The sequence below is a fragment of the Mixophyes fleayi genome, chromosome 2 (assembly GCF_038048845.1).
Source record: "Mixophyes fleayi isolate aMixFle1 chromosome 2, aMixFle1.hap1, whole genome shotgun sequence".
Classification (NCBI taxonomy): domain Eukaryota; kingdom Metazoa; phylum Chordata; class Amphibia; order Anura; family Limnodynastidae; genus Mixophyes; species Mixophyes fleayi.
Window position 1 is genome coordinate 332959682 of NC_134403.1, and position 27790 is coordinate 332987471.

The following is a 27790-nucleotide window of genomic DNA, read 5'->3' on the forward strand; positions in this document are numbered from 1 at the left end:
TGTTGTGATCAGACTTAAAGACATGTATCACCATATCACCATGTGAAAATTACCTTGTTGAGTCTAGGTAGTGGCTAACACAACTCCATTGTTTCACTGAACATGTGGAAGTGACAACATGTCGCAAAAGTAGTTAAGCAAAATTACTTAAAATATTTCACATGGCAACCGGTTCTAATGTTCTTTTGGACTGCGCCATTCTTGCCCAATATTTGTCCATTTGACCACCCACAGATCATATTTAGATGGCCACTCTCTCCAACTCATGTTTTTCATTCAATGATTGGTGCAACCACATCTGAAACACAGGAACAACCTAGGACATGACCCATAGTCAGACAATGACTTGTCACAGGAAAGGTGAGACAGACATGTGCCTCTCTAGACTGTAAATGGGATGTTTAGAGATTCTGTTCTGCTTGTTTTTAAAAATGAAAAATACAAATAATTGAGGTAATTGATATTTTTATGAAATGTAGACGGGAGATACAAAATATTGTAAATAGAATGGAACGTATTCATTCATGAACAAAAAAACAATTTTCAGGTAGGAGATTGACAGACAGTAATAATCTGCCAGTTAGCACATTGCATTAGCGTAAATACATTCTCTTGGTTTCTTGCTTGGTGCAGCTAAGCTTTTATTACGTGGATTGCTGGAAGATGATGATTGGTACCTGTTGAAAAATAAATGTTAAAGAATCACATAAAATGTAATTTTTTTGCCTTACCAAAATATTGCATGAAGTCAGATGACGATCTAGAGGCTCATTTAGAGGTGGATGCGACTGTCCAATCACAAGGAGGAGCAGCTCAGGTATATACAAAAATCTTAATATGGACGCGGGACACGCATTTTTGGTGTACATAAGCAGTAGGGTGCTTGTCTCCAATTCTAAATGAACCCCATAATATAGAGACCATTTCATCTTCATTTCATAACTTCAACTGCTTGATGCTATTTCTTGTTCATCAATACCTTATATTAGTATAATAAATGTCCCATTAAATTAGGAACTGCAAATGTATTAGAAATATTCTAGGGACACTAAGGGGGGGAATTCAATTCAGTGCCAGGTGCCACGATGTGTCTCGCGAACAGTCCGCCGGAGAAACATTGCAGCAGAGTTTTTGCGATACTGTACCGTATTGGCCAGCAATGTGCGCAGGCGGACAGTGGCGTCAATTGTATTTCCCCTTACAATAAGTAATAATCATCACAGAAATGTCAATGTCATGATTCAAGCCAGCCTCTACTAGAATGTACTGCTACTTCATTGCCTGTGAAGTCAGAGATCCATGGAGGAGGGGGAGGAGGGGGGGGGTAAATCACTTTTAGGCTATCCAGCCCCCAATTTCAGATATACTTTAAAGTTTGTATTGAGCGTATAATTGTGCAGGCCCTGTTGGGTCATAACAGTCTGTGTAGAGACCAGGTGGTGTCGTCAAAAAGATTCATGATGCTATTTCTCAGGTTGCAAGCACCACTGTAAGGAATGGTTTACATTTGGATCTCCTTTGGGAGAAGTAATGAGGTCCAATGATCAAAGTTAAAAAAAAGGATAGGATCTTTGTCAGGAGGCAGGGAGGTGCCGAAAGAGGCGTTTAGGAAATTCAAACCCTTGTTCTAGAATTTTTGACTTTTCTAACATTCCAATATATTGTGGAAAAAGGAAGCCTGCAGGCATTTACATTTGGGACAAAACCCTGATTCTTCTGTCGAAGTCAGCAAATTGGATAAAGTCATTTCAATTAAAGTCTAGCAAACTTGGTTGTCTTTGTCTGAAAAGATGCGTACGGTACGCTATGACGTACAAGGGCACGCTACGGCGTGAAAGGGCGTACGCATCCACTACACGTGGCAGCAACAGTAATCGGTCTTTTACCATACATTCGCACAAACACGCATACTTATAAAATAGTACACATTAATGGTAATTGCAACACATAGTCAGTTATGTCGAAATATAGTAGTATTTATATGTTATATCAGAGTTACATGCATATTAGTGAAATACACGGAATGGGTTAAAGGAATAACATCATGAGTGGTATCATAATGAACCTTATTACATATCCTACTGTTTGGTTCACTCTGCGAGGGAATCGCAGAGTGCATACGCAAGTTATGAATGATAGAGAATTATGAACTACTTAAGACTAAGGAATCTGGGCGGGAAGAGCAGAGCATACCCCCTGCAGAGATGACCCCCTCCTTTGGATTCCTTAGGATGAACCAGCCAATGATTGACGACCCCTTGGACATTCCTGAGACCCGGACCAATAGATGCAAGCTATACCATCTTCATTGTATTACTGTATTTGATTGTGTATATAAGCAGCAGCTTGTGATCCAGAGTGCAGACATCTTGTCCCCAGACTTCAGGATTGAATGACTGCACTGGATCCAGAGCGCCTGCGATAAGTAACGGCTGTATTTACTATTACTTCGCTTGAGCATATTTTTCCACTTATTGCGAATAAATCTTTGTGCTTTGGAAACACAAATCGAGGTTCGACAATCGTTATTGGTTAGCGATGATACGCACATAACACTTCTCTCACATAATTTTTTTTGGTTTTGTAATATATAGACTCTGTTTAATATGCTTATATGTACCTCCTGCAGTCTGGCTGAGTGTAGCCATTTCATGAGGCAGACAGGGAGCATCTGCAATGGCTAAGCCAATTTAGGGAAAATAATAGATTTGAGCACAGTGTTTCTGCCTAGTAAAGATAGGGGTACATTTTTTCCAATTTGTAAAGATGGACTCAATTTTCCAAATGATTGGGGGATAGTTATATTCATATAGCTTACTGAGGCTGGCAGGACCTTGGAATCTTTTAACAAACAAGCAAAAGACCTAATCCAAGCTTTTAAAGATAAGAAATATCCTATTGATTTACTGCTGGTAACATATACAGGTTGGCTGAAGCTTGTTAGGGAGGACTTGTTGTTTAGGAAGTTGAATCTGCAGTTCCTATTTGACTGTGTATTCAACTTCCTAGACAAAAACTGATGTTTATACTAAATGTATAATCATTAGAATTTGTCATACATTTTGGTACACCTTTCAATTTTGATTAACATGTTATAATATTTTTTATCAGTTTTGGAGCTGATCTTCCTTTTTTCGTGTAACAGAAACGCCAGGAGAGCTGTCTGGAAAATGATTTCTACAGAGCCCTGAAATCATTCCCGGTTAAATGGTGTCAGAGAACTGCCGACTCGGGATATAGAAATGAAGTGAGTATGTCTATTATGGTAGGGGCATACTATTATGGGAGGGGCATACACAGATGGGGGGAAGTTTAACTGTTAAACACATTTGACTTTAGCAAAAACTGTTCTTGTGTTCCTGGTCAGGAACTTATATTTTGAGAGCAGCAAAGCCATTTTATAGAAAAAGACACAATTCAGACATAGATAGAAAATATACCTCCTCCTTTCTTGTTTTCTTTTGCAAACTGAAAGCAAAAAAAAAAATAAAGGTTTAAGACCATCTGTGACATTGTATTACTACATAGTATAGGTGGATAGTACATATATTATATACCTGTACAAACCACTAATGCAATGACGATGAGCAGGAGAACGCCTCCTCCACAGCCACATCCAATCAGGAAAGTAGAAGTTTGCCAAAAGGGCAAATTGGGATCTTCAGGTATTTTTATAACTACAAAGAACATATAAAATATTAGTTAACATCTCATAGGACAGATCTCATTAGATAAATCCATGAAAACAAATCTCTTGTTAAAAATAAATGCAACCATTTAGATGTAAGCAAGGTTATAAAGTATTTTGTAAAAACCAGCCATCCTGGAGCACAGCCACCTGTACACATATGAAACACATGCGGCAATGTTCATAACTGACAATAACAATTGTAGGCATGCACCATGTGTCTGAGTTAATTCTCACCATTCAGCATTTGTATTTTATGAGTGTCCGTGTTTAAACAACTGATCTCTGAACCCCACATATAGATGGTTAGTAATAAGCAATAAGGACTAGACATAATTCTATATTGATAGAAATACTTTTATAAGTACTTTGACTTGTGGAAATCAATGGCTGGCATAATGTGACGTGACAATGGGCAATTCTTAGTTACTTTCCTGTGTGATTGTAGGTTGGTTATAAACAGCACATTTACTTTGATTTAAAGTTCTATATTGTATTTGGCATAGTGAGTACACTGTATATCTGCATTAATAAATATCCTTATGTATAAAATCAGAGCATGGCTTATGATCTGTTTTCTAAAAGATTTTAATGCTGTGATAGCTACAGAAGGTGTAAATGTGAATTTTGAGGTTGGATGAAATGACTTTATATAGGTATCTGTTGCTGAACCACTCAGCATACATATATTTTTCTTTATGTAAAAGAACAAAATTAGTGCGCTTCACATGTGACTTTTCTTAATTCTTCCATTCAGAGTTGACTAATGTTTCCTTTTCAGGCATATTTCACTGGGGTGTGGGGTGTCTATTGTATCTCAGTGCTGTCTATGTGTATCATTACAGTAGTCAGGGCTAGAACTAACTTGTAGCCAACCAGGTTCACAACACAAAAGTTAATAGAGCAAACTACAGTAGAAACAGCAGCAAAATGCATGTATATGTGCTGCTATGTGAAATAAAGTTCATATAGTCATTTATATAATGTTACATTCCTCTCTACAATTAAAGATCATGAACAACGAGTAGCAAGCACCAGGAATTTCCTCAACAAAGACAGCTCCTACCAACAGAACAAAAAGATTTAATTACAGGAGAGATATAATTTATAGTTCAACATAATTACTGTTGGTTCTGTGACGCATACTACATACAATAGAAAGGCACAGCAATGGGGACCAGATTTGCACCAAGGTATGCTAATCTGTTCACAGGCAGTGCTGTCTATGTGTAACATTGCAGTAGTCTGAACCACTCAGCATACATATATTTTTCTTTATGAAAAAGAACAAAATTAGTGTGCTTCACATCTGACTTTTCTTAATTCTTCCATTCAGAGTTGACTAATGTTTCCTTTTCAGGCATGTTTCACTGGGGTGTGGGGTGTCTATTGTATCTCAGTGCTGTCTATGTGTATCATTACAGTAGTCTGGGCTAGAACTAACTTGTAGCCAACCAGGTTCATAACACAAAAGTTAGTAGAGCAAACTACAGTAGAAGCAGCAGCATGTATATGTGCTTCTATGTGAAATAAAGTTCATATAGTCAACGTATTTCTACAAACACTAGAACAGACTTTTATTTCATATTTCCTCTTATGGAGGCTGGTGTTGGCTATATCTCGAATCCACTTCAATTTACACATTAATAAATATTCAACAAAATAGGTGTATAATTAGTGAGGGAGCAAGGGACATCACAAAGGTCTATCTGCTAGGAGTGGACCAGACCATAAGCTGCTTCCCCTACTGTCATTATGTATTGTTCTATATGTGTGCTACCATATCTGCAATGTGTATGTCACTATCCAAGCCTCAGTTTTACATATAAAATACAAAACAGGCCAATTCTGGACTCTTACATTTGGTCCCCAGCTTTACTTCATTTATTTTGTGTCCAGCAACACAATCTTTTCCCTCGTAGAGTTTGCAGTGGTATGTCCCATAATCGTCTGCAACTGTGTTTTCTATAAGCAGAGAAAAATTGCCCATTGCAGCCAAAGATGGAAATGTATGAAAATGAGTTTTATATGTTGTCCAAAACAAAGGTTCTCCTGAAAAACTAATTTCCACTATATGATCCCTGTCATTCTTTATCCAGAGGACAGCACTGCCGCTTTTCTTCACTTGATGCAGCTGTTCTACGGGAAAGTTACAGGGCAGTAATATAGTTGATCCATTTTCTGCAAACACATCCAGTTTCTCTGGGCTCACAAAAGGACAGGGAGATGTTTGAGCTGTAAGACAGTAGATATTGTTATAGACATTGTTATAGACTTATAATTTTAGAAGTTGTGGCACAATTAATTTGTGGATCTCTGTGGTTGGGGTGCTGGTGGCAGCCTGTCAGTGTCCAGAGGTGATGTCACTGATCCTGAGTCAGAGAGAGACACCCTATACAAGACCCAAGAAAGAAGATACTTTTAATGGAAGGCATATATAAGGGGGAAGGAAAAGATGGGAAGAGGGTATGGAGAAGCTCTTATTAGCTCATACACTTATTTATTATTACAGTGAACAAGTAAACTATAATAATGCAAATCATCCTTATTGCCTCAAAAATACTCTTTAAGGTTACAGATGAAACGTAGTTCTTAGTGCATAGTTTCAAGCATAAAATTAGCTATCAATTTCTTCACCTGGCCAGGATTTACTAAAAGCTTTAGTGTAAAATGCAGGCCTCCAATGTCAGTAGTGTGTGGGTGATGACCGTGGCTCTCCAAGGAAGCTTCTCCAGTTTACCGGTGACTCCTGAGGGGCTGGTTCCCGATGAGCTACAGATGACACGTGTCAGTGAACTGACAAAACTGTGAACTGCACATTCTTTTTTTTTTTTTTTTTTTACTTACTGCAATCAGCACTTTGCTAAAGGTCAAGTCAATTAGAACTAAGAGACCTCACCTATAGGCAGCCTTTGGAAGACCATCACTCCTACAAAGTTGTACATGACAAAGATTGGAATTGTGTTCTCTGCTGGTGCTTTGAGAGTCTTGATTTATTTGCTTGATTATCAACTTTGGCTTGGTCACTAACGATTCTACTTTCTCCAATCCATTGATTTAAGCTTTTTCTCTCTTAAAACTAAGCAGATTAGCTGGTTATGGTGGGTCTAATAGCTACACCAACCAAGTGGTTCTCTTATGGGAGCAACCAACATTGTGACAAACAAACTCTCTGGACTCATTTAATCATTACACCCTACAACCTGCCCCCTTGACTCTATTCTCTCATAATCCCCTCACCCTTACTACATGTCCATCTCAATAGCACCTAATCACCATGTTCCTCTCTCCTGCCTCATTCCCTTCCTTCCTTAAACACATGCTCTTCTCACCAATCCTGAAGGAACCTTCTTTGAACTCAGCCTCTATGTCAGACTACCACTCCATACTTATCCTTCTGGATATTTCTGCTGCTTTCAACATTGTTGATCACCCCCTACACTTTACGCCATTGGGCTTAGTGACACAGATCTTTCCTGGTTCACTTCCTACCTATCCAACTTCTCCTTCCACATCTCTACCTCTAGCACATCCTCCCCTCCACTCCCACTATCTGTTGGGGTCTGACAACGCTCTGATTTTCTCACTGTACACCTCTTTACTTGGTGAATTAATTCGCTCTTTCAGCCTCCAGTACTACCACTTTGCTGACAACACCCAAATCTACTTCTCCTCCCCTGACCTCTTCCCTTTTCTACCGACATGTAACCAACTGTTTCTCTGCTTTCTCCACATGGATGACACGACTGAGCTTATCATCTTCCCACCAAATCTCTTTTACCATCAATAATACTACTCACACTGGTACACCACAACTATCCCAATCTCCACACTGAGACACATTTGTTCTTCTTGTCTTCGTGTTTTATGTATGCCCTGTTTTCCCCACTGTACAGCTACAGAACAGTGTGGTGCTTTACAAATCAGTGACAACAACAATAATAATAACTTGTTACAATCTGATTTTCATATATACTGGTGCAGTGTTGTCAACCCTGTATTCCCTCCCTATAAATCATGCCTACATCCAAATGTTGCTCTTTTTGGTGGACTGTTTCACATTTGGCCACAAATATAGGTACCACTTTCTTTCTAAACCTGCATCTGAGATGTAGATCAGAATGAATTCATCAGCTACCAAACATAACTGTCTGGTCCTTAAATTCAATGTGGTGGGTGCTTATGTGGGTTTTTGTGTTTGTGACTTTCTATAGTAAACAGTGCTTTCGGACAATATTTTGGATTGAATCTGTGAAGCTTTTATGAAGCAATTAATACAACTGTCATAACAGGGAGTTTTCATGCCTTAAGCTAATATAACCATTTTGATCTTTTTGCCCAAATTGAGCTGTGGGGAATGTTAGGTGGAGTTTTTCCCACCTGGGCTCACTAGTTAGTGTTGAAATATCTGCTAAATGGTCCTCCAGCTGGATAGCCCTCCATAAGTAGATAAAGAAGGTGTCCATTGTTTGGTTCTGATACTAGATGTATATCAGATAAATAAAGAGATAAGAGACCCATCCCGGCTATACTGAAAATATAATGTAGCAGTTCAAATATCCATCACTTCTGTTATAGCCATACTTCCATATGGACTGCAGCATTCACACCTTACTTGGTGTTTGTCAATTATGGTTATTCTACCTGCAGTCTGCTACTTTAATATCATTTTCAAATGCTTCACTTGAGTGCATGGAGATGGGTGAGAGCAAAGTGCTACTCTAGATAACCTCAAAAATTGAATAGTCTGTAACCAAAGATAAGCCACAAAAATAAGTTGCAGACAGGAAATACAAAACCTCTCACACTGTAGCTGTACCTCATGTTCATTTGTAGTCTACATTTGCTGTACCTTGGGGATTTTGAGATTTGCTCAGTTTAATTTGCAAGCATACAAAATAGATGTGAAGTATATGCAATGCAACCATGCAGTATCATCGCTGTCCAGTCCTCAATGTCACCGAAACACGGGGCGTTTTGTGTGACAAGGGTGTAAGATAAAAAAAAGTCTCACGAAAAAAAGAGATGTTAAGGCTAAGGAGTGGGTGTGGTCATAAATGACGTTCTTCATGAGGTCACCAAAAGACCTATGGTGGTGACTGCTTTACAATATATAGGTGTTAGAAGAAAGAAGAAAAAAATCCCCTGACTAAGCCGTCATAGGTGAAATGTACGTCGGGGCTAGACGTCACGGCACGTTATGTCAGACCTGGAAGTGGTAGGGACCGTTCGCGGCGATTAGCCGCTAGTTAGCGTTTTGCTATATACCTCAATTTTCTATCCAGCTATATTCTACATGAATGAATGTAGACTTTGTGTGTGGAACAAAAATTCAGTTAAAATCTGTGTAATACTATCTGTCCAATATATAGGTAGGATAGTACCAAAGAAAACATTTATGATCCAGCTACTCTTTGTAACTATTTCAGGGAGCACACAACTAATGGAGATATAATCCATATACTCTGAATATCTGAGAACAGAAATCCTCTTTTATGTTGATGGGCAATATGATATCAAATATATATGGCCTATATCTACACGTAAAAGCATAATTATATTATCATTGGAAATCTATGAGACCAATTAGCCATATGAGATTATCTCCAACAATTCAATACACAATGGATATAACGGTTTGGCCATAAGTATGACTAATACTGGGTACAATATGCGGCATATGACACCTATACTTGGTTTATGGATATAATGTCTTAGCAAAACCACAAAATAATAAGTTGATATTTTCAATACAAGAAACACTCCTACTAGTCTATGTTACATGATACCCACATTTTGGAGATTTATATGAACTATTTCTTATATAGGACTTCATACTAATAAGTTCATAATAATACCTTAGCTGACTCCACCCATGTAAGGTCTACCTATATGACCCATATAGGTTATTAGCAGTCCCACCACAGGGTCCTTAATGTAATCACCTTTCTTGCCTTTCTCACATTCTAATATTTTAACATATATTCGCCTATTTGTCTCTGGTTGGCCAATTTTTAATAGCATCTAATAAAGTTTTTTTTAAATCCCGTATTTTTATTGGAATTTTTCAAGGTACAAACATGTCAAACAACAAAAAGAAAAGAAAAACAATCGCATACACAACAGAATTAAATGACGCAATTTACAAGACTTCAGTAAAGCCTAATAACAGTATATGTGCTATACTCATTCAGGATCATACATCATAAATGCTCATACATAGGTATGTTACACATGCAGGGTTTACCACATGGACTCAGATACTTATTATAAGAACTGCGGGAGCCATACACTTAAGTACTCGGAGCATCTGAACTAGATGACACAGGATAGAATAGAGATTCTAACCATCTGTACCATATACTCTCAAATTTCTTCAGAGCCTGTCTGCTAGTATAGACAAATCTCTCGTGCCTTATGGTGGTATTAACCAGTGCCTTCCGATTTTTAACTGTGGGACTCGTCGGGGCCAACCACAGCCTCGCTATACATACCTTAGCCACCATCAATAACTGTGAAATGTACATTTTTGTCAGTTTATTAACTTTACCCTTCAAACGGAGCCCAAAGAGACAAGTGGCCGGTGAACAAAGAGGCACTTCAATTCCAGTAACCCGGATACATCGCCTAACCCTGCGCCAGAAGATTTGTATACATGAACACTCCCATAGAAGGTGCCAAAAATTAGCATTCACCGAATTGCATTTCGGGCAATTAGGGGTAACATCCGGCCGAAATTTTGCCAGTCTAATAGGGGTAAAATAAGCTCTGTGTAGGATAAACACCTGTATTTGTTGAAATTTTAATGACGAAGTATAACCATTAGTGCTGTCTGTAACCATTCCCCACCCCTTGTCTGATAAAGAGCCAATATCTATTTCCCACTGATTCCTCAAACCATCCAAATCATCTACAGTGGATTCATACAGAAGACATGAGTACATTTGAGAGATCAGACCCCTATGACCCAGGGCCTGTAGTTGTTTCCTCAGTTTAGCCACACCAATCATCAGTGTCTTCCCCTTAAATTGTGTGTTTAGGGCGTGTCGTAATTGAAGGTAAGAATAAAACATTGTTCTGGGTACAGAGAATTCCCCAACCAACTGTTCGAAGGATTTAAGTACATTTGTGTCATAAAGTTGACCTACCGACACCACACCCAACCGAGACCACTGCCTCCACTGTATTCAACTCCTCAAATTTATAAAGTTTTTGTTTTTAACTATTGATGGTAACCCCCTTAGACCTAGATTGTTTAATAGTTTCAACCTTTGCTCTTTTTTCTTTCTTATGACTATCATATGTGAACCAAGCACCTTCTCACTCTATATATTACCAGTTAGGAAGGTCATAGCTTAGTGCGGAGTCTCCCTTTCCCTTGTCTGATACTACAACTATATAGGTGTTGGCAGCTAGTCATGTTTCTTCTCCCAGTCGTAGAGTCACTGTACCATACAGTTTGTAATTTATTGTGTCAGGTTGTGGTAACTGGTATTCTGCTCAAATGCCAGTTAGTGACTTGTTCTAGAGGTAAGGGCACTCAGCTGGCCAGGACTTATATAAGGTATACAATGGTTTAAATGTACTTTTGTGTAGTGGTGACGCTTATCTGTCTAGACAGCCGGATCCTGGGTTGAAGGCTTTGGATGTCCTGGTCCTCTGATGAAGACTGGCATGTCCTGAGGGGCCTCATTTAGAGTTGGGAGCAAAGCAACAAGAGAAGCAAATGTGCACCTTGGTAAAACCATGATGCACTGCATGGGGGGCAAATTTAAAACGTGCGCACAGATTCAGAATTGTGAAGAGGCGTGTCCTAGCTCAACTCTAAATTGCAGTGTGAAAATAAATAAAGCTGTCCAGTGTGTGTGCTATATGCAAACCAGCCAGTATTTTCCCTGCGCGCATAAAAATAAATAAATGCATTTCCCCCTCTTAGGTTGCAACTTAGTTTGTTCAGGAGCAAATTGCTTTTTTTTTTTTTTTGCTTTGCTCTGAAATCTAAATGAGGCCATGAGCGTCCAAGAACCTCTGTGTGCTCCTAATGTCCTGGTGCTGTCAGTTTACCTTCCAGGACTTCTGCAGAACTATCTGCTCTCTGCCCCCTACACTACTTTCATCTGATCCCTATGCGAACTAGTCACTGAGCATCTCTATTTCACCTCTCTCTCCTGTGGTTCCTTCTTTCTTTGCTTACTACACTGATCCCCACTTCTTTTTGCTTCAAACATCCCTTAATGTCGCTGTTCCTCTTCTGTCAACTCCTAATTTTGTTAAGCTGGGTACACACCTATGCAATCATCCTGTAGAATTAGATTACACAATTCACGACCGCTTGGTCAGATATTGTAAGAGTGTGTGTACGCTCCATCGATCATGTCTTATTGTACCAAAACACATCGCATCTGTTGATTTGGTTTTTTAAAATTCCTAAAAATCATGATCAACGATGAAACAATTTCTGGCAAATGTAGAGGTGTGTACGTAACCGTCTGTCCAACATTTCAGCTGATAGTTCTGCTGTATATCTGTAGAGTATGTTTAGAGTCATGATCTTTTCAGCTGATGGTTATGACAGATGTAGATCACAGATCTGAATATTGTTTATTATATATTTGTTACTTTCTGTATGCCATTAATTAAGGGGTTTTTAATTTTTTCTAGGGGTTAAAAATATAACAAGGGAGTAAGTGTAATTCACGGAGGCTAAATAATGGGGACAAATCAACAGACCATTTGCCATGGCCAGGCACCCTACTGTTGCTTATGTCCTGTCTCATAGTAGGGGGCTATAACTAATGTGCCCAGATATCAGATCATATGTCAGAAATGTATGACCATCCATGCTGAATTCAGAGCACATGGTCAGATTTACATTTTAAATAAGAAATGTCCACATCAATGCAATTTCTTTTATCATTCTTATTTGAGACAGTCCCTATACATACACCTAATACATCAAACAGAAAGATCTATCTGGCAGGAAAATGGTAGAATGGAATATTGTCCCACATAATCAGTATTTAATAGTGATGTTTCATGTCTATATGTAGGTACAGTGGATATAAGTCTACACACCTTTATTGAAATTTAATGTTTTCGTACTATAAAGCCTGAAATCAAGATAGATCATTTCAGACCTGTTTCCACTTTTAATATGACCTTGCAAACTCCAAAATTCAAGTGAAAAACAAACAGACAATTTATAGGTAAAAGAAGTAGAAATAAAAAAAATATATATTTTATGTAATCTTGTGGGTAATAAAGTATCATCCTGTGTATTCTTTTTATGAATTTTCTTTGATCACAGTGGAGATAGAGGCCCTGAAGCGTTTGGCACCATTTTTTATGTTAAATACGTCCGATAGGGAGACATTAATTTTGATTCTAGCTGAGTAAGTGTCATAAAGAGCTAAGATTCTATAGAGGCAAGTTAGTCCAATTCCTATATTTTACAAAAGGCCTGTCTATCTACTTTGTTGATTGCCTTCTCGGCATCTATTGACAGAAGAATCAAGGGAGAGTCACTATGAGAAATGTAGTGGACTAGGTCAATGACTTTGGTCATGTTATCACAAGCTTCAGGCCCAGGTACAAATTATATTTTGTAACAGAGTAACGCAAAATCTCAATGCTATTGTGTACATCTTGCGCAATTAGTACTGTTTTTGAGTTGGATGAGTCCAATATACAAGTTCTTTGCAGACATACACTTCCAACACAAGCTCTCCCTTTACACACATATCTAAATACAATGTTTATGACATAAGGATCAATCATACAATGGCCTGCTTATTTTTCTCCCATTTGTTTTACAATTTTAATAGCCAACCACCAGCCAAGACCACTTTGGTGGAAAGAGTAAGGGGTATAAGACTATTTATGAACCCATACACCTTACAACCTCCAACACAGTAATAATGAAAGGGGTTGTCCACTTCGGAACAATCTCCCCTCTTTAGGTCCGGACGTTGTTGCAATGATAGAAATAGTTATTTATAACCAATCTCATTTTCTGCAGGAAAGAAGAGCTTCACTTGAAATCCCAGCAGGACAGGTTTATTAAATATGAAAATAAAATGGTTTCATACAAGTACACATTTATACCCAGCAATATTCCCAATGCACATTAGAATGTTCTTCTCACTGTACTATGTAGACTGTGTGTATTACTGAATACTTAGAAGAGTGTTATAATTAGAGATGGGTGGGTTCGGTTCTCGGAGATCCGAATCCATCTGAATTTCACCTATCCGAGTACCGAGTTGAGCAGGCTTGGTACTTTCCCGCCCATTCGTAATCGAAATCGAGGCAAAACATCATTGTGACGTATTCGCAGCCTCGGGACTGGCCTGCCGGACAGCCGGACTAACCACCGGTAGGCCCCGCCATATGAAGCCCCGCCCCCTCCGTTGTTAGGGCGGAGCTTACCGAACAGCCTGTTCCTCACGCCGCACTGCAGACACATGTGTAGAGCCTCACAGGCCACACACATGCATTTAACAGTATGCATGCATCGTTTGTGCTAGTACTTCCACGCTAAAAACAACCTCCAACACATAGACTGCATTCAGTAACATAGACCAATACCCTGCTCTCCTCCCCTACACACAGTTACTTTCTGCCTCCTCTCCCAGCAGTCTGCACTAATCCCACACTACCCCAGTGCATACGCATCCTGCAAAAGAGGTTCACAAGAAACATTCATCCTGTTCCACTGCACACACATCCTGTCCTAGTGGGCACACATGCTCACACATCCACTTAGGGTAACCACACTACCGCGCAGGTGCAGAGAGCGCGGTAGTGTGTTTTTCCACTTTGCGCAGGGGAGAAGGAGTTCCTGTCCGCCCAGAGGAGCAGGAAGAAAGGACGCTGGCCGGAGATAGATTGAAAGAACAGCATCTTTCTTCAAAGTTTTCCGCAGACCACTACACCGGTAAGATTGCTCTGTAAAATGTTCAGAACAAACCTGGAACCGGTCATTAGTTTTCCCCTCAAATATTTTTCCCCTCATTTTTTTGCTACATACATATGGTTTTAAATGTTGTTTTCACTTACTTTGCTTTCATGTCCATTTCTTGCCTAACCTCCCACCCAAAAATCAATAAATCCTGTGTGCTCTCTCCCCTTTACTGACCCCCAGGTGTATGACATCACCGAGCTCATCAAACCCAGCTCCCATTTTTTCGCCATATTCCCCTCACATCCACTTTCTCCTATCAGTGTATTATCTCCCAATGCCTAACCACCCAGAAAAAATGTTACAGAGCATTCTTCTTGCACGGTCATTCGTGACCAAGCAAGACCAAGTCATTTGGAGTGTAAAAGTGGTGCACAACTACTGTTACGCGTCAAGCCGAGCTGCAAGAAAACAGTAAGGCATTAGAGGATAATGTATGCTATGAATCAGAAATGACACTAATCCCTGTGGAGAGACCATCCACCAGTGGTATGTCTAATCGTGAGCATTCTGTTAGTGTACTCATAGAGAAGGGCCCTTTCAGCAGTTCTGCTGATGTGTGCCTGAACAGCCCGAGTGTAGCTGGTGATACACCAAGTAAGAATGACACTTTGGAATTAGAAGAGGATGAGGGGGAGATTTGGGTAGCCGACGAGGGCGCTAATGAGGATGCGGTTGATTGTGTAAGTCCTGCACCAGAGGCAGCAGTGTGGCACCAGTGGCAGCAGTTCTGGCACGTGAGGTTCTGGCACCAATTTGCACTTTCCAAACACAAGCAGGGATGACGCAGGTGGCAGGCCACAACAGTTTGACATCTGGGCTTGTTTGAAGGATTTGACAAAAAAAATGTGTGACCTTACCCATAACTCCAACCAATCCTACTATTAACATGCAAAGGATGGTAGAGGGCCTAGCAGGGATTAAACTGTATTTTTCCTAATTTGCACTAATAAGACGAGTGCTCAATTGCTAAGAGTCATTAATGAAGAGGAAGACAAGCAGGCTTGTCTATAGAATTTGCAGGCAAATACTACTGCGTTATATAGGTAACACCCAAAGAGAAGAGCTCCATTGCTCCGTTGCTAATTGTAATTGCTGAAATAGAAATAATAGGGCTGACAGTCTTGGTCTAAATCTGCAGTTACATTTTATTGTACCATAGCTCACTCAGAAACAGGAGAGGTGGCAGGGTTCAGTGCTAATCTTCCTCAAACAATACTAATTCATTCCACCATCATAGAAGTCTGTGTACTATGATGTAATTGCCGATAATTCATTTTAGGGCAGAGCTGTCACGATTTTTGGGCAATTCTTTTACAGCAGAGCAAATATCAAAATGTTGTGCGTAATCATCTGCATCACCACTGGGTGTCTTGGGAAAGCAATTTTTTGTACAACAAGCAGTTGCCAGAGAAACTGAATGAGAAGACATCCAAACAAGATGTTGATAGCTCTTGGATCCTTGTGAAGCAAACTAAGTATTTAATCTACAATTAAAATATAGTTAGCACATTTACTTTGTTTTATTTCACACGTTAAATTCCTGTAGCTTCTTGTCAAAATGTATTATTAAGGCAATCACTTGACTCAAGCTAACCGTGTCTGCACTCTTTTCACAGGTGACTACTTCGCTGGACTAAAGTACATTCCCCTCAAATGCTAGTCTTCTTGCAGCTGTTGCATTCTCCTACATGCTGTTGCAGAAAACATAAATTGTCCCTAAATTTTTCCGGACACAAACAGCATCTCCTGCATGTCATTTTTTGAAAAGTTCTGTAACACTAAGTTGATTGTGTGTGCAAAACAGGAAATGTGATGGAATTCAACCCCGCTGTAATACTTGAACAATATTGGGGTCGTAATCAGAAATGACATATCCTCAGGAGAGTCCAAGCAGGATTAGACATCTTTCAATGACATTCCTTAGTTTTTGGAACAGATTGTCAGCTGTATGCCTCTTAGTGAAGCTGCTGATACACAGAGTAGCCTACTTCTGAAAAATGTGACGTACTTGGGTACATGCTGCTGCTGTCCCTGCTGGTGAAGGCAAATGACCAACCCAGTGGGCTGTCACAGTCATATAATCTTTACTTTGCCCAGTTCCGCTTGCCCACATATCTGTGGTTAAGTGTGTACAGTGGGTAGAATGGCATTTTGTAGCCCAATAATTACATTTTTATGAACTTTCTGGTAGAGGTGAGGAATAGCTTTTCTAGTAAAATGGTGTTGTGATGGAATTTGGTAATAGGGACAGAAGACCTCAAGTAACTGTCTGTAGCTGCATTAATAATGGACATTGGATGCTGGTCTAATACTAGCATAGTCCTTATGGTGTCTGTGATCCGCTTTGCGACTGGGTGACAGATTTCATATTTGCTTCCTCTTGCAAAGAATTGTTTAGCTGTAAATTATTGGTTCTGGGGACATTGATGATGAAGGTGTTGGGGGTAGATTGTAGGTGCTGGGATGTAGATGAGAGAAGGGAGGCAGATGATGCTGGACTGCTTGTTGTTATTTTTTTTTAACCTAAGTTTCTGATTTTCCCAAAAGCTTTCCAAGAACTTTGCTGAAAAATGACGTAACATGGATGAGGATTCCAGGTGGTTAAGGTCCCTACCTCTACTGAGTGTGGCTTTAAAAACGCTACTAGACAACTGTTGTCAGAATTTGTGTAAAAATAATTCCACACTTAAGTAGTGGATTTTTGGTCTTATGCCCAGGCTTGACAATGGCCTTTTTCTTATCACTGGCAGGAACTGCAGCAATTTTTCTTTGAAAGTATATGAAAATCATATTGTGACATAGGAGGTGATCAAAATTGAATGGAAATGACTGGAAATTTGTGTTAGTGAGGTTAATAATAATGTAGGTACAAAATAATACCTAAATTATGTTATTTTAGGCCAAAAAAAAAAATTATGTTTTTTAACAAATTGCAAAACAAAACCAAAAGCAAAACACGCAAGGGCGGTTTGGCAAAACCAAAACAAAAACACGACGGTAGTCCAGATCCAAAACCAAAACCAAAACACGGGGGTCAGTGAGCATCTCTAGTTATAATGTATATGGGAGTGGGTGGGGCCGACAACTGATCTTGCCCTGTGGGGAGGGCTGGTGCAAAACTCTTACCTCTCCCTCCTCACATAGTCCACCACAAAACAAGGTGACTGGCTAGTGTGTACAGGAAACCATGTTCAGCCAGTCATAAGACCCATGGTTCAGTGGACCCTCTTATTAATATAGATAAATACCAGGCATAACATTGATAATTTGCTGGTCATATGCTGTAACCAACCCTGCCGCAATAATTAGCAAAACACTATTTTCACCAATACAAACGGAGATCAGTCATGAAAAACTATTGAAACATGATGACACATTTTGTAATAATAATCATAATATCAATTTGCAAATGAATCAAATAGAACACTGTTTTACTAATTTGCTTTTTAAAAAGTACTTTACAACATCACCAAGTTTTCTGATTCTTTGGTGCTCTAAAGTCTAATATATTCTGTCTCTATAAAAACATCTAAATATAGCAGAGTCCCAGTAATGTAACTAATGTGTCATTAACAACGTTTCTGAATGCAAATCATAGCACACAGAAACAGCACAACGGCTCTAGTTTCAGGTTGGCTGTGCAGGGTGGGCTTACTGTCCTACCCCATTCCCTCCACGTTGTATGGGGTCTTGCTGCTTGTCTGGTTCCTTTTGGCCACCAACCACTCACCCACTCTGTGGGTGCTGCCACGACTAGACTCACTTTACTGGGACCACTTACACTTCTTCAGTAGTGTGTAAAGTTGCTGCAGCACCTCAGTGCTGGTTACTCTGGCTGAATCCTTCCTGACCGCTTACCTTGGATCAGGACTGCTGGGTATCTGGCAGAGCGCTGAGGCAGGATACTGCGCTTAAGCAGTACAGACAGGTGATAGATTAAAGCATGCTCTTTAATCTGCTAATTAACGGAGCACAGGGCGTACAGGACAAAACCCAGCATCTTAAAAGTGATGTTTATTGCTTATATAGCTCTTATAAGAGCTGTTCCTTTACATACACCTCTTGAAGGTAGTGATGTTATACAACTAAATGGGCTACTAGCTCTTGTGGGGTGATAAACCAGCACCCATCACCTTTAACCAATCCAGGCTGTCCCTCTTATTTGTAGGATAGTCAGTTTGGACACTTTGCTTTCACTCTACTCTTTTTTGGAAGGGGATTTGCTCGCCCCCTTGTTCACATGCAGATCTTATCATTAGATTTCTTGCTCAAACTGATCTACAGGCCTCTGTCCCTCTACCACCTATGAAAGTAATGTGGCTCTACTGTGGTGCATTGCCTAATGAGACTCTCAGGAGACAGAACCCATCCAAGGACTTGGGCGTTGCAGCCAATCACCACTGTCCTCCCAGGGTCGCTGCAGAATGGCCCCTGTCGTCCCCAAAATGACCAGAAGAACAGCAGCACAAACCTGCCAGAGACTCTCAGACCCCACTGTACCATCAAGCAAGCAGCATAACTATAGCCATAGCAGTCCGTACAAGCATAGGGTGCTAGGTCCCATGACTTCATAACAAACATATCCAGGCAGTAATATGTACTGGAAAATAATGAGGATAAATTGTCTGTATATAATGTAACTAAAAGGTGCCAAATTGCTACTAATGTAATGAGTATTCTGCCCTATTGGATACTGACTGGGGGACAGAGCAGTCATGCAGAGGATTAGCCCATCTCAATAAGATAGACAGCAGAGCTACATGAAAAAATAGGGATTATGGGGAAAATAAGACAATTAATGGCACCTCTTCTGAATAGTGAGCTCTGAAATCAGACTTACTAGCACCATCATAGAACCTATAGAAAGCCGTTTAAGCGACACTTATATGCCATGCAATTTGTATTGGAAAAAAAGGTGTTATAGTAAATAAAACTGTATTGCTCTGTGGATGAAAGGCCAAATAAACACATCACTAATGGGTAATTTAAAAACTTAAAAATATGTCTATTTGTGAGATTTAATTTAAAGAAAGCTATTTTAACGCAAGTGTCACTTTACAGTGGTATTAAGCACAAAATGCAATCAGTTATTCTTAAGAAATGTACTTAAAAATAATACTTTCCGAAAGATATGTAAGTGACAAATGATTATATGGGTTTATAAACAGCTATGAAAGCTTTGTGTTTAATGTCAGTGAGCTGCCTTGATGATCTTTCTTACACTGGGCAGTATTTTCCTATATACACAGAGAACTATGTAATTACTGTACGTTATAAAACATACACAGTAAAGTCTGCTGCTCACAGGACAGTCTGTTGTTTCATATGAATCACTTGGGAGGTAGGATGAACCTTAATACAGAATAAGATGCTGTTCCAGAAGTGTGACTAGAGGGTGGGGATCAGGCACAGGACCTGGGGGCGCAGACATGACAAGAGGAGTCACAATATTACATTGGGAAAATGTTGTGAAGAGTTTAAAAAAATAAAAAAAGACTAAAAAATACATTTGGGTGCATGCAATGTGGATGACAATGAAGGTGTAATGTCAGTATTTGTTTTATTGTGCAGATATGGATAACTGCATAATGCAACTCATAAAGTACTTACAAACTTATATTGTACCATAGTTGTCTTAGCATGGTGAAAAAAAGAGCATAGTAAGATGTAGTTCACTAGTTTACTTACTGCATCACAATACAAGAAAATAACAACCCTCTGTTCAGTGCTGCAGAATAGATTGGTGATTTATAACAATATAAATAAAGTAATAATATCTATGACAGCATACCAACTTTACCAAGAACATTCTGTTGCTTACCATTACTTGAGATGACCAGGGTTAAAAATAGGTACGCCAGGGACAAGTCACAGCTATCTGTAGAGCCCCCAGGCATTGCTGCAGTTCAGAAGACAGACAGCGGTTTCCGAGGTGCCTTCTGACAAACTGATGCTATCTAACTACATGTAGTACCAAATCACATGACACAATGTGTCAGACGCTCAGATGGTAAAACTAGAAAATCTGATCACTGCAGCAGCTATACATTCTGGAACTACTGTATGGATTATTGCACACTGTGATTGCTATGGGGAAAGACTTTTTTTTTTTTTTTAACAGTGTATTCATTTGTTGTAGGATACATTTTTTTTAAAGAAAAACAATTATAGGAATAATTGATATTATATTATATATATTATATAACACAAGGAAAAATTGTTGCCAAGTGAAATTAAAACCTATATAATCCCAAATGCACACTCGTGTATCCCTATCAAACTTGTTCCTTGTTCCTACGATTTGGGAACCAGCAGCAGAGTAGAAGTATACAGAGCTGTCAATTAGGGGAATAGCCCAGTGAGTTGAATGCACTCAGCAAAAGATGCGACCACATATTCAAATAAGGAAAAACATATTGGAGAAACTATTTAATGTAAATTGTGTTGCAGTTTGACAGATATGGGGGTATATTTAACAAAGTGTGATAGTGCACTAACGTGCACTTAACATACAATTCATGCCCAGATGTGTCCCCCGCATATTTATTAAAGATGCATCGCAGCAGATATCGTGGATATCTGCTGCTTTGCATTCTGCTTCGTTTTGGGGAGCAGTCACTATTCAATAGTATGGTGACTGCTCCCTTTTGCAATCTAACAAGTTCCGAAAAATAGTTTTTTTCGGGAACTTGTCTTGATAATGTACGCCAGCTGGAGCTGGTGTACATTATCATTAATGAGAAATCTCAGTACTGTCAGCTCTGCTCCGAAGAGCAGAGCTGAACAGCGCATGTGTGGAGGGATCATGTGATCCCTCCCTGTCAATCACAGCTCTCTCTCTGCAACGATAGTTGCAGAGACAGAGAGGGGATCTTTGTGCGCATGTCCAGTTCTTGGAACTGGACATGCGCAATTGAAGAATGAAGAGAAGACCCGGAGACAGCGCTTCCGAAGAGGGGGGTAAGTATGATTTTTTACATCACAGAAACAGCAGTTTTTCGGAACTGCTGTTTCTGTGCAGGGCTGTACATAAATGTGAGAAATAGTTCAATCCTTATCATTGCGATAAGGATTGAAAACTATTTTTCACTTTATGTTAATATTGATAAATGTGCCCCATGGAAAGCTCAGGGCTGATTTTAGACAAGTTGGCTTCTAGGATATAGCTGAAGCTCCTGCTCCTATCAAGCTGAGGAAGCTATTAATTGGTGGTGCCCTCTGTTCTCAGTGCCCAGGGATGTCAGGGCATGTTGGCACTTGTGGTTCTCCAAGTGCCAACATGCCCTGGCTGCCGTGGGTATGCTGGTGCTTGTAGTTATACAAGCAACAGCATGGCCACAGTTTTTAGGGCAACCTGGCTGGCTGGGACTTGTAGTTCCACAAAAAAAAATGGTGTCAGTTTGTTTTTTTAACACTTTCTCGCCGTATTACCCTACTACCCACAGCCCAGGGGTAGTAGGAAGAGCCCTAGTGCTATCAGCACTGGGCTGGTTCTTTCTAGGGGGGGGGGGGGGGGCCCGCTCGTTTTTTCAGCGGACCCCACTCCCTAGGGAATCCAGCCCAGCTCTGAACAGTCTAGGGTTGGTTAGTCATTATGGCAGGGGGACCCCTGCCGCTGTATTACCCTACTACCCACAGCCCAGGGGTAGTAGGAAGAGCCCTAGTGCTATCAGCACTGGGCTGGTTCTTTCTAGGGGAGGGGGGCCCGCTCGATTTTTCGGCGGACCCCACTCCCTAGGGAATCCAGCCCAGCTCTGAACAGGCTAGGGTTGGTTAGTCATTGTGGCAGGGGGACCCCTGCCGCGCGTCCCCCTGCTATAGTGCCGCCAACGCTGGCTGGTTTGCCTAGTGCTGGTAAAGTGAAAATCGGGGGGACCCCACGCAAAATTTTTCCCCGATTTTCACGGGACCAGCACTAGTCAGGCAGCACTAGGGTTAAGCATAAATAGTGGGGGTACCTCACGCTCTTTTTTTTTTTTTTTTACTTTTATCTATTCTTTAACTTTTAACCAGGGCAGTGTAACAGTGATGTGTTGACAACTCACTGTTACAACACAGGCGAGTTTGCCAAACACAGGAGAGTTTGCTAAACTCGTGAGTGTTTACATCGCTCAAAATCGCTAGAGATGACCAGCGATTTTGAACATGAGTCTCAAAATTGCAGCTTGATACATTTCCATTTTTTTTTTTTAAAACTCGCGGGTAAACACCCGCAATTTGCCGCGATTTAAACACGCTGGCAAACTTGCACTTTGATACATTTACCCCTATATCTATTAAAGTCACGACCTCTAAGAGAACCCCACCATAAATAAATTCGTACTAATTCAGGGAATACTACTACTACGGAACACAAGGGGTTTCTACTCACTCAATCACACCTATACAGGCCAAAGGTACAGGTTATATACCCTTTATTATTCCCACAGTGATGAAGCTAAAGGAGAGGGTGGGGGCAGATTAGGGTGGTAGCTAGCTTGTAATAGGTGGCAAGGTGATCGTGCTAACCCGGAGAGTCCTCCCCCGGAGGCTGGGGGCCATTGGTTCCCAGTGAAGAGGGTGCCCAAGAGTCTGTACCAGGGTACCATTATACAAAGACCTTGTTGGCCAGATGACAAAGTTGATGATATGGAGATTGTTTATGCTGGTTGTTTAGCCCAGAACTCTTGTTGTTTTATTCCTGAGTAACTAAACCAACTGGCAATATTTAAGAAAAAATCTGTCCAACATATACTGACAGTGTAGTTTACACATTTCCCTGTTCAGATTATCATGAGCCCAAGTATTAAATAAATAACCCTTCCTCATAATGTAGGTATATACTCAGTGGCCACTTATTAGGTGCACCTATCCAGTACACAGCCTTTATACATCGTGACATGGATTCAAGGTGCTGGAAAAATTCCTTTAGTGATTCTGGTCTATGTTGACATAAGATCACACATTGCTGCAGATATGTCAGTAGCACATTCATGCTGCAAATCTCCTGTTTCACCACAGCCCAAAGGTGCTCTATAGGATTGAGATCCTAACTGCAGAGAACAATGGGGTATACTAAGCTCATCGTCATGTTCATGGGACCAGATGGAGATGCCGTGTGCTTTGTGGCACAATGCATTATCCTGCTGAAAGTTGACATTAGAATATGGTTAGACTGTGGCCATAAAGGGATGCACATGGTCAGCAACAATTCTTAGGTAGACTGTGGCATTTAAACAATGTTCAATTGGTATTAAGGGGCCTAATTGTGTACTAAAAACCACTCTCCACACCAGAACACTACCACAAATCTGTACTGTTGAAACAAGATAGGACAGGATGGATCCATGATTACTCCGAATTATGAACATACCATATGCATGTTGAAGCAAAAGTCAAGATTTGTGAAATCAGGCAACGTTTTTCCAATCTTCAACTGTGCAGTTTTGTGAGCCTGTGCCTATTGTAGCCTCAGTTTCCTAAGTGGATAGGAGTGGAAGCTGGTGTGGTCTGCTGCTGTAGCCCATCCACTTCAAGGTTCGATGATGCTCTTCTGCATACCAGAACAAGTAACTTGTTTTACGGTCACCTTTAACCAGTCTGTCCGCTCTCCTGTGACGTCTCTCTATAACAATGGTGTTTTCGGCCACAGAACTGCATCTCCTTGGATGTTTTTTTTATTTTGAGCACCATTCTCTATAAACTGTAAAAGACTGTTGCGCGTGAAAATTCTAGAGGGCCAGCAGCTTCTGACTCACATTACTTCCCCATTCTGGTGCTTGGTCTGAACCTCTTGACCATGTCTGCATGCTTTTATGCATTGGGTTGCTGCCACATAATTGGCTGATATGTGCATTAACGAGCAGGTATACCTAATCAGGTGTCCATTGTATAATACCTTTAACACAATTCAGGCATCATTGTAGAGGATTTTAGTTAAGTTCAGAAGTTCAATAATTTACCCCACCCAGCTCATTAAGGAAATAGAAAATATTTCAGAATCAAGACAATCTTTGTAATATATGTCTTAGGAACAGGGTAGTGATTGCTTAGATTGTTCTCCATTAATTTCTATAGACCAGTTTATTTTTCCAGTATACAATGCAGTCTCAAAATTTGTGGGTCTCCAGCTGTTGTAGAACTACATGTTATAGAAGCTGGCAGGGCCCGCTAGGACATATAACAACCAAACAGAATGACTGACATTTATGACACTTCCTGCATATACAGTCAGTAACCACAAGCTGACATTATATAGTGACACAGGAGACCTTACTACTGCTGGTTAACATAACAAGTTACCACAGAGGTTTTCCACATCAAGAATTAGATCAATCTCTAGAGGGCAGGATGTTGGTGGCTTTTTGCGTTTTGAGATTCAGCAAAATATTTGTGACATCAAAGACAGCTACATTCATATTCATCTACAGCAACAGAAAAGCTGCAGATCTCAAAACCAGTTGTTTTTCTTCTGGTGGTACCCAAAGTGTCAGTGTGCCATAGAATGCATATCAGATGTCGGAGATGTCAAAACATATTCTGAGAAACCAGGTGGGATTCCAGCTCACAGGTTCCATACCTGTGGGTTACTGCAACTTTTTGCTGTGCATGTTTTCCTCTTCTGTGCACGTTGCCTACAGAGAGTGGAGACAGCTATTGTGTGGGTTAAACCAATATTCATGTGAATGCACAAATAGTTCCACTTGTTTAAGCAGTAAAGATAATACCTACCAGTATATAGGGGCCTGCAGAAGAGGCTGGGAATCATGACATTGACAAAAAAAAAAAATACAAAAATCTGTAGTACAGGGAATGGATGAGGGCACTAAATGTGCCTGATCTTCCCCATCCCGGTACCTACAGACTCAAGGACAACCTTGTTTGAACAACTCCTGTTTAAATTGTGATACCTTAGCAGTTATTGTCTGATGATCACGTGAGATCACCAGACAATAACATTCTACACTGTAGAAATCATTAACTCCAGGGATGATTGAGGATCTCTCTCCCCCACCCTGGCGTCCATAAACTCAGGGATACCCTTATTTGAAAGAAGTGACACCCCTCTTTCAAATGATGTTGTCCTTAGTAGTGTTTTGTTGATCATACACCTTACACTACAGAAAACATTAAGCAGGGGGGGGGGGGGGGGGAGTGTTGTAATAACAAGAGCTCCCCCCATCCTGGCTCCTAGAGATTATGAGGACCCCCGTTTGTAAGAGTTGACAATCTTTTAAACGTGTCCCGTTAGCAGTTATTGTCTGGTGATCACCAGATGAGAACACCATACACTACCGAAAGTGTTAACAAGTCCACAGATAAGGGGTTATAATGCAGAGATCACCCACATCAAGGCTTCAATAAACACAGGTGTACAGCCATTTAATACGGTACGTTGTCGGGTTGGGTACGTATTTACAATGCTGAAAATTCCGACTGGCTTTACTCCTACGAAAAAAACAGAAACAATATAGAGAGACTTACCTGAACACCGAAGCTCCAGATATCCGAAGGAAGTGGCATGCTGACAGCCAGTCATTCCGAACACACAGGACTCCGTCACTTCAGTTTGACATCAGCGCGACTTACATCAATGGTAATTTAAAGCGGCAATGTGTGGACCCCGCAGGTTGTGTTTAAACACTTAGCCTGCTGTTCAGGTAAGTCTCTTTATATTGTTTTCATTTTTTTCAGAATTCGTTTTTTTTTTGTAGGAGTAAATAAAGCCTGTCGGAATTTTCAGCATGGTAAATACGATTACCACCGACGTTGTCTGGATGTAGATTTTATTATGGAAACCTATGTGTACAATTCTGCTTTTTGCAGTTTTGTAAAGGTGGATTGATGCCAAAGCAAGAATCACGTATTCTTGGTGGCATTTAGAAAAGGACAAAAAAACAAACAAAACACATTTGCCTTTAGTTCACTTTCTCACATTTTTAATTGTAAAAGCCACCGGAAAAGCGACTTTCTGCCATTGTGGGTAGATTTTCTTTACCGCGTCAGGAGGTATAGGCAAACTAATGGTATTATCTGAGAGTTCAGTCTTCTGAAAACTAACAAGGTATAATTTGTGTGGGTACTGCAAAAACAAAAAGACCGATATTAATGTTGGACAGTGACCAGCCCCAACTCAGCACAGGGGTCAGAAATGCCTAAGCGGCGAAGATGTTAAGTATATAGGCTCAAGCCTACAAAATGCCAAAGTACCTCAGTGACGTGTAGGATTACCAGACACATGCTGCACTGTAACCAGTTCAGATGCATTTGGCTTGTTTGAATATTAAGGGGCATATTCAATTAGCTTTCCGGTTTGCGGGATCGCGCAGGAACGGCCCGCGAAGTCAATCCACGGTACCGCAATAACGTGGATTTTCGTTCGCATCCCATAGGGTTGCGTACGAAAATCCGCGTTATTGCTGTACCGTATTACCGGCAATACTGCGCAGGTTTCGCGGTAACGCGAACCGGAAAGCTAATTGAATATGCCCCTAAGACTGCAGGCAAAACGGGCAATCTAGCAGTCTTGTGAATATTGGATTCAGTCTGCCATATAGCTGCATTTAGTACATTTTTATAGGCTTTGGGAGGTAATTAAGGCTGCATACCACTAGCAATTTTAATGGTCATAAAAACGCACACCAAACTCAAAACATATTTGATATGCATTTTACTGCTGTAGACTTCCCATGCTGTAAATGTAGAACATGCAACAAATAGCATTCTAAACAATGCTACCACAATGCAAGAAAAACGCTATTGGATATGGTAACACTAGCAATTGTAGTTCCTCTTGTCAGGCTTATTTACAAAGATTTGGGCAGGACCATTTTTACCTTGTGTTTCATGTCATTTTATGTACCACAATGTACAGCTCTGCGTAATAGGTCATAAAGGATTATGAGGACGGTAAGTAAAATAGGAATGAAGCAGAAAAACAGTATATAAACAAGTGTCAAGTATGTTTGTCATTGCAACATGGATGAGGGTATCTCCTACCATGGCCACCGTAGTGAAAGATTATCTTTGATTAAGTTATGTTAGAGGTTGACGAGCAAGGAATTCTTTCACAGCTGTTTTACACCCCATAAATAAAAAATAAAAATAATAATAATACATTTGTTTATACAATTTAAGCATCATAATAATGAACTGAAATG

At 40.2% G+C, this 27790-nt stretch overlaps 1 protein-coding gene across 1 annotated transcript; it reads right to left on the minus strand.

Annotated features, from left to right (window-relative positions):
• Positions 1-486: 486 nt before the first annotated feature.
• LOC142140469 (uncharacterized) lies at positions 487-20578 on the minus strand. Its single transcript, XM_075198199.1, has 5 exons — positions 20473-20578; positions 5549-5923; positions 3558-3677; positions 3441-3468; positions 487-677 (listed from the first exon to the last, which is right to left on the minus strand). Exons 1-5 carry the CDS (start codon positions 20546-20548, stop codon positions 581-583), a joined length of 696 nt encoding a protein of 231 aa, XP_075054300.1. The 5' UTR covers positions 20549-20578; the 3' UTR covers positions 487-580.
• Between the last annotated feature and the right edge of the window lie 7212 nt (positions 20579-27790).

Bases quoted from the DNA above. Each gene is read 5' to 3' on its own strand.
- LOC142140469 (XM_075198199.1), bottom strand. From the start codon at position 20,548: ATGCCTGGGGGCTCTACAGATAGCTGTGACTTGTCCCTGGCGTACCTA. The intron at 3,678-5,548 runs GTAAGAGTCCAG...TGTTCTTTGTAG, and splicing joins AGTAAAGCTGGGGACCAAAT to TTATAAAAATACCTGAAGAT. The intron at 678-3,440 runs GTATATTTTCTA...ATTTTTCAACAG, and splicing joins AGAAAACAAGAAAGGAGGAG to GTACCAATCATCATCTTCCA.